This window comes from Zea mays, chromosome 6 (genome assembly GCF_902167145.1).
Source record: "Zea mays cultivar B73 chromosome 6, Zm-B73-REFERENCE-NAM-5.0, whole genome shotgun sequence".
Lineage (NCBI taxonomy): Eukaryota > Viridiplantae > Streptophyta > Magnoliopsida > Poales > Poaceae > Zea > Zea mays.
In genome coordinates, this window is record NC_050101.1 from 163,703,129 (window position 1) to 163,711,411 (window position 8,283).

At 47.1% G+C, this 8,283-nt stretch overlaps 1 protein-coding gene across 1 annotated transcript; it reads left to right on the forward strand.

Annotated features, from left to right (window-relative positions):
- The first annotated feature begins 5,782 nt into the window (after positions 1-5,782).
- Positions 5,783-7,310, forward strand: LOC100279938 (uncharacterized). The gene has a single exon (NM_001152888.1). The coding sequence runs from the start codon at positions 5,935-5,937 to the stop codon at positions 7,129-7,131; it is 1,197 nt and encodes a 398-aa protein (NP_001146360.1). The 5' UTR covers positions 5,783-5,934; the 3' UTR covers positions 7,132-7,310.
- The last annotated feature ends 973 nt before the right edge of the window (positions 7,311-8,283 follow it).

The following is an 8,283-nucleotide window of genomic DNA, read 5'->3' on the forward strand; positions in this document are numbered from 1 at the left end:
CCAGGGCGTCTCCCATTATAGAGCATGCTTCTAGCAAATTTAGATTTTTCATTTTCTATCTCATGCTCAATGATTTTAGCAGTTAATTGAGCTATATGATCATTTTGTTGTTTAATTAAAGCAAGGTGATCATGAATAACATCAATATTAACATCTCTACATCTAGTACAAATAGTGACATGATCAACAGTAGATGTAGAAGGTTTGCAAGCATTTAATTCTTCTATTTTAGCATGTAAAATGGCATTCTCATCTCTAAGTCATGAAATAGAATCATTGCAAACATTTAAATTTTTAGCCTTGGAGATTAAACTAGCATTCTCAGTTTTAAGGCTAGAAATTGATTCATTCAATTTATCAATCTTAGCAATTAAATTAGCATTTTCATTTCTAAGATTGTCAATTGAATCATTATAAGCATTTAATTTCTCAACCTTAGCGTTTAAACTAGCATTCTCAGTTCTAAGGTTAGAAATAGTGTCATGGCAAATGCTAAGCTCTTTAGTCAAGTTTTCACATTTTTCTATCTCCTTAGCATAAGCATTTTTAACTTTAACATGCGTTTTGTTTTCCTTTATAAGGAATTCCTCTTGGCTATCCAAGAGTTCATCCTTCTCATGAATAGCACCTATCAATTCATTCAATTTTTCTTTTTGTTGCATGTTAAGGTTGGCAAAAAGGGTAAGCAAGTTATCCTCATCTTCACTAAAGCTACCATCATCACTAGATGTTGTATATTTGGTGGAGGCTCTAGATTTTACCTTCTTCCTTTTGTCGTCCTTTGCCATGAGGTACTTGTGGCCGACGTTGGGGAAGAGGAGACCTTTGTTGACGGCGATGTTAGCGGCATCCTCGTCGGAGGAGGAGTCGGTGGAGCTCTCGTCGGAGTCCCATTCCCGACACACATGGGCATCGCCGCCCTTCTTCTTGTAGTATCTCTTCTTCTCCTTCTTCTTCCCCCTCTTGTCGTCGCCCCTGTCACTATCACTAGACATAGGACATTTAGCAACGAAATGACCGGTCTTACCACACTTGTAGCACACCCTCTTGGAGCGGGGTTTGTAGTCCTTCCCCCTCCTTTGCTTGAGGATTTGACGGAAGCTCTTGATGATGAGCGCCATCTCCTCGTTGTCGAGCTTGGAGGCGTCGATGGGGAGCCTACTTGATCTAGACTCTTCTTTCTTCTCCTCCGTCGCTTTGAATGCGACGGGTTGCACCTCGGGTGTGGAGGTGCCGCCTTGCTCCAAGTTGACGATTTGTTTGGAGCCTTTAATCATCAATTCAAAGCTCACAAACTTTCCTATAACCTCCTCTGGAGACATTAGCTTATATCTAGGATCACCACATATTAATTGAACTTGCGTAGGATTGCGAAAAACGAGTGATCTTAGAATAACCTTGACCATTTCAAGGGCATCCCATTTAGTGCTCCCGAGGTTGCGCACTTGATTCACCAAGGTCTTGAGCCGGTTGTACATAGCTTATGGCTCCTCTCCTTGGTTGAGGACGAAACGACCGAGCTCCCCCTCGATCGTCTCCTGTTTGGTGATCTTGGTCACCTCATCTCCCTCATGTGCGGTCTTGAGCATGTCCCAAATCTCCTTGGCGCTTTTCAACCCTTGCACTTTATTATACTCCTCTCGACATAGAGAGGCGAGGAGTATAGTAGTGGCTTGGGAGTTGAAGTGCCGGATTTGGGCGACCTCGTTCGAGTTGTAGCCCTCGTCCCCCACGGATGGTACCTGCGCTCCAAACTCAACAATATCACATATGCTTGCGTGGAGTGAGGTTAGGTGATGCATCATTTTATCACTCCACATACAATAGTCCTCACCATAAAAAACCGGTGGTTTGCCTAATGGGACAGAAAGTAAAGGAGCGCGTTTAGAAATGCGGGGATAGCGTAGGGGGATCTTACTAAACTTCTTGCGCTCATGGCGCTTAGAAGTGACGGACACCGCGTCGGAGCCGGAGGTGGATGGCGACGAAGAATCGGTCTCGTAGTAGACCACTTTCTTCATCTTCTTCTTCTTGTTGCCACTCCGATGCGACTTGACTCGTGGAGGTGATTCCTCCCTTCCTTTGGCGCCGGACTCCCTTGATGGGGCCTTCCCGTGGCTTGTGGCCGTTTCCATCTCCCTCTTCGCGGATCCTCCCGACATCACTTCGAGTGGTTAGACTCTAATGAAGTACTGAGCTCTGATACCAATTGAAAGTCGCCTAGAGGGGGGTGGATAGGTGGAAACTAAAATTTACAACTTTAAACACACTACAAGCCGTGGTTAGCGTTAGAATAAATGTTAAGTCCGGGAGAGAGGGGAAAACAAATCAACCAAGAAAATAAATCGGATGACACGATGATTTGTTTTATCAAGATTCGGTTCTAAAGAACCTAGTCCCCGTTGAGGTGGTCACAAAGACCGGGTCTCTTTGAACCCTTTCCCTCTCTCAAATGGTCACCTAGACCGAGTGAGGCTTCTTCCTTAATCTCATGGGTCACTTAGACCCTGCAAGGACCACCACACAATTGGTGTCTCTTGCCTCGCTTACAAAGCTTGAGAGTAAGAAGTTAGAAAGAAAAGAAAGCCAAGACAAGCAAACAAGAGCAACAAGAAACACAAGAGATCCTCTCTCAAGTCCTAAAACACTATAATTGAATTGGGGACTTTGATCGGATCGGTGGCTTTGATTTGTATCTTGGAGTGTTGCACTTTGCTCTTGTATTGAATGGAGAGTGATGAATGCTTGGATGGTTGGAGTGGAGGTGGTTGGGGGGTATTTATAGCCCTCGACCACCAAAACAACCGTTGGGGGTGGCTGCTGTCGATGGGCGCACCAGACAGTCCGGTGCGCCAGCCACGTCACCCAACCGTTCGGGTTTGGGCGGTTTCGACCGTTGGAGCTTTGTCTTCTAGTGGCACCGGACAGTCCGGTGCCGCACCGGACAAGCACTGTTCACTGTCCGGTGCGTCTCTGGCGACTGCTCTAACTTCTGCGCGCACTGTCTGCGCACTGTAGCGTTGCAGGCGTCCGTTGCAGTCAACCGTTGCGCTGGTAGCCGTTGCTCCGCTTGGCACACCGGACAGTCCGGTGACACACCGGACAGTCCGGTGAATTATAGCGGAGTGGCGCTGGAGAAACCCGAAGGTGGCTAGTTCAGAGTTGTACGGTCCTGGTTCACCGGACAGTCCGGTGCGCCAGACCAGGGCACCCTTCGATTTCTTTTGCTCCTTTCTTTTTGAACCCTAACTTGATCTTTTTATTGGTTTGTGTTGAACATTTATGCACCTGTAGAATATATAATCTAGAGCAAACTAGTTAGTCCAATTATTTGTGTTGGGCATTCAACCACCAAAATCATTTATAGGAAAAGGTTAAACCCTATTTCCTTTCACTTAGCTAGGACTCCACCCGACAGCTTCTAAGCTCCACTTATACCCCGAAAAAGAGACTTGGGAGCATGTCCTCCCTCTCTTACCCACATGTAAACCCAACTACGAGTTTTGATCATCAATGGTGCGGTAGCGCAAGCCGCCGATGATTGGAAGTAGGAACATTCTGCTCGAACTAGTATAAACCTTGCGGCCACTGCCCACACCCTCCAGAGCCCGGAACACGCACAATAAATTTACTTGTCGGAGTGAAGTTCGAAACACCAACACTCATCACAACCCGAACCACAAGGGACAAATCAACCTTGTGTTCGCAAGTTCATTCCACACATTCATAACATTGCAAGTTGAACTAGTCTCCTGTCTTCAGTTAACTTGCTTCTTGTTTTAACCTCTAATTGGGATCAAGTTTTGCTTGTAAATTGTAAAATTTTAGGTTTCACCTATTCACCTCCCTCTAGGCGACTTTCATATTCTTCCATTTGTGGTACATTTGAGTAAAGTCCTTCTTCCATGCTTCCAAATCAAACATGCTCATTCTATAAGCCCAACCACATACATTAGGATCAAAACTCCGGTCAATATTTGGCCTTGAGAAATTCAACGAAAACTCTACCACATGTTTCCCCACCACTCCATTTACATTTCCATTAAGATTAACTTCCTAATGTCTTGTTAAGAACACCTCTTCTCGTCGTTCTCAAAAGCAGTCTTCCCTTACATGTGTGGCGTGGACCAGCAACCATCAGACAAGGATAAGACATGGAGTCCCTTGCAGGGCACCCCACACATCTGCCCTCTTGGCCCTCGTGTGACGGACTATGAGGGCATCTCTTGCCCAAGACCTTAAGGTACCCCTTGCGTCAGTCCTGAGGTAGCTCTTGCCCCGACAGTTGGGGCACCCCATTCATCGGCTCTTAGAGCACCTCACACATATGCCCCTAAGGCACCTCTTGCCCCGACCCTCCGGGCACCCCACATATCAGTCCTCAGGGCATCGCTTGCCCTCGACCATCTAGGGACCTCGAGCATCAGTCCCCAGGACACCTCTTGCTGCAACCCTCAGGGCACCTTGGGCATTAGCTCCCGAGGGAACCTCTTGCCTTGATCCTAGAGGCACCGACACATCGGCTCCTAGGGCACCCTGCTCATCGGCCACAGAGGCACCTCTTGCCTTGGTCCTTAGGCACCTTGCGCGCTGGCTCCTAGAGACACGAGGTGCCTTGCATGGACACCCTGCACATCGCCCCAAGAGGCACCTCTTGCCTCGGCCCTCTAGGCACCTCCTACACTGTCCCTGGGGCACCTCTTGCACTAGCCCTCAAGGCACCTCTCTCATTGACCCCTATGGCACATCAGACATCGACCTTGGGGCACCTCTTGCTCTGACCTTGGGGCACTTTGCATGCCAGCCTTCGGGACACCTCTTACCCCCGAGGCACACCACACAATAGCCCTGGGGCACCTCTTTCTTGGCCTTCGGGGCACCCTGCTCATCAGCCTCTAGGGCACCTCTTGCCCCGGTCTAGTCCACTATCGATGGCTTTCTCTTCCACATCAGGCGTATCTTCATGACAGTGGTCCATGGTCCACCCGAACAAATCCTCGGTCCAAGGCACATGTATGGGAAAAATAACTAATGTGAGGTGGAAAATCTGATATATTAATTTTCTTCCAACTATTGTAGACATGCAAGCTCCATGGATATTTTGTCAACACCAAGCTTTTAGATAGGAGTCTAAGCATTCTCTGCACACATCAAAGGTGTCAATTCCATCATGTTGCAATTGTTAGCTACACAATAAACAACATATACTTTAAGAAATACTCCCTCTGTCTCAAATTAAAATTCGTTTTAAGTAATTAATAGGTTCATACAATATTTTATGTATGTGCTTTAGATATATGTCTAGATTTATCATCATCCATTTGAGTATAGACATAACCAAGAGCTAAAACGAATATTAGGTCCCGTTTGGTTTGGGGTGACTAAAGTTTAGTGACTAAAGTTTAGTCACTTTTAGTACCTAAAGAAACAAACATGGTGACTAAAGTGGGGTGACTAAACTTTAGTTATTTAAGCACCAAAGGGATGACTAAAACTGTTGAAGGGACTAAAGTAGGATTTTTACCTTATTTACCTTTTTCACTTTTTTCTTGCAGCAAACATCCACTAATTAATAGGGGTAATACAATCATTATTCACAACAATTAATGCTATTTAGTCTGGTTTAGTCACTAGAACCAAACAAGTTACTTTAGCGACTAAACTTTAGCCATTCATTGAAGGAACCAAATAGAGCCTTATTTTGGAAATGAGGTAGAGTAGAGTATAACTTTTGATCGTCGCGTTCCAGTCGACTTAAATAAATTTAGCCCAAAAGACTCTTCGCCTTGCATCTTGCAACGGCTCTCCCACGGCTCTTCTTCGAGAACAAAAAGGGGTCCCGGGCTCCGGGGACTGCAAGCCTTTCGTTCCTCGGAGTTCTTGGCGTCTTCTTTTCGGCCTCCCGCGAACCGCCATCCACCAAACCTAGCACCAATGCAAGTCCCCAACTCCCAATCCCACAGTGCATCCATGCCTCCCATGTTTGTGGCTAGGGGGTGGGCGAACCTCACCATCAACGTGGTGATCGAGATGGTGAACCGCCTCCCGTGCGCAATGGACCGCGCACGGATGACCGCCGTCTGCCAGGCGTGGCTCGCGGCGATCGCGCATGCCCAGCCTTTGCCGTTTCAGCTCCCGTCGCTCCTCCTCCCGCCCGCGGACGTGACTGACGTCTACTGCTACCTCAGCGGCGGCTGCCGCGACCACAGCATGTTGCCCGGGCCCCGCCACTTCGGCTCGTACGACGGCGGCTGGATCTTCTTCGCCTACGGCCAGACTAGCGTGCACCGGATGATCAACATCCGCACCAGAGAGAGACGCGCGCTACCCGACATGATCGAGGGTCTCGCCGCACACGGAACCCCCAGCATGGTCATCCTCGCCGCCACCCTCTCGTTCCCGCCTGATCACCCGAAATGCGTCGCTGCGGGCATCGTCACCTACAAGCCGCACCTCCTCGAGGCGCCGCGCCGACGCCACTTCGCGTTCTGGTGCCTAGGGAGTAAGGTGGCCACGTGCGACGTGGCCGTGCCTGCGCCAGTTGGGCCGGCTTGGCAACAGGAGGACGTCGTGTACTACCGTGACTCCTTCCATTTCCTCACCCGAGGTGGGCATATCATCGTGTGCACACCGATCGTTCGTGATGGGGTTCTCCTGAGAGTGCTGTCGGAGTTAATGCGCTTCGAGCAAGGGGGGTACAATAACCAGCAGTTCGTTCGCGCTCGCTACCTCGTGTCATCCCGCGGGGAACTGCTGATGGTCGTCAGGCTCGCTGCCCACCATCGCGCGCTGACGTCGTCGTTCAAGGTATTCCGGATGACCGTAATCACTAGGGCTAGGACCTGGATCGAGGAGGTTGCATTGTGTGGCCGAATGCTGTTCGTGGGGCGAGGATGCTCCAGGTCCTACGAGGTGAGTCAGTACCCAGGGTTCAAGGACGGCATCTTCTTCTTGGATGATCGGAGCTTCTACGACGTCGAGATGATGTTCGGCAGAATCAATGAGAGGCTGTACCCCTGCAGCGACAACGGCAGGTGGTCGCCGGCGGAAGGGCTGTCTCGCCATGTCGACCTCTTCTTCCCGGAGCGAGTTCCTTCTTTGAACTCTCCTCCGGCTTGGCTTCTGCCTTGAGACGGCAAGTTTGTAGCTACGAAATATATCTGTTATGTTTGACTGTGATAAATGATGTGTGTTCCTCTTGCGGTAATTGCTGGTTCTGTTAACAGTGAAACGATAGCTGAAACTGTAGCGTTCCAGCTGTTCTGTACTTTGTGCTACTCTTATTGGTTTACGTACATATATGTGCAGAAATGGGTTTTTACGGGTAATGGGCAGAAATGTGCAGAAATGGTCGCCAGTTTATGACATCTTTGTGTGAATTAATGGGGAATCCGGTTTCATTTTTTATGATGCGTGGATGGTTCTTTCTTATTCTACCTTTGTCTTAGAACTGGATTGATATGCACGGAAACTGAACTAATTTTGAGTCGGCGTCCTTCAATTCATTTTTTGAGGAAGTACCCTCCAATGTCCAATTCATTGATCATGGACTCTGTAATAAGGAACTAACTAATGGACTAATGGGTCAGAGTACACTTGCCTTTACCAGATTATTGCTCACAGGGAAGTCTACTGCAACACACTCGGTAACCTCGGACTACTCGTTGTCTACGCAAAGCAATCATTCATTCAACACATTTGGTAAAATGATAAAGAAACGGTACACCAACCATTCGCAATCAAGTAAACACAAGTTCAATAGGAAAATACAAACACGAGAGTGAAATCTAGGTTCTAGGGCAGGTTAATACACCTAGAGGTTTGGGGTTCTCTTAGTATTGTCTATCTCATTGGATTATATTACTTAACTTCATTTATCTTAATAAATTAATTACCAAATTAAAGTTATTCCAGAGATGGGATCGTCATACATTACATGAGATTAATTTCACAAGTTAAACACTTAACTACTCATTAGTGTTTCCTTTCTATTTTCTTTTTAATAAACAATCCATCACTTTAAATCAACATATAGCCTAGACATAAAATTTAGATATACAGAAAGTGAAAGATAATAATTTAAACAGATAGAGAATAATTTTATGAACATTTTGCAATTTGAACCACCCAATTTGGAGTTCATATGCAAAAGATATGAAATAAACAAGTTTTGGAATTCAAAATACTGAATTAGACCTAATTCTGTGATAAAAATAAAATCCAGGGGCTTCTCTGCAAGAAACCAGGGGCCTGAGCGCATTAAAACGAGACCATGGGTTATTT

Bases quoted from the DNA above. Each gene is read 5' to 3' on its own strand.
- LOC100279938 (NM_001152888.1), top strand. From the start codon at position 5,935: ATGCAAGTCCCCAACTCCCAATCCCACAGTGCATCCATGCCTCCCATG.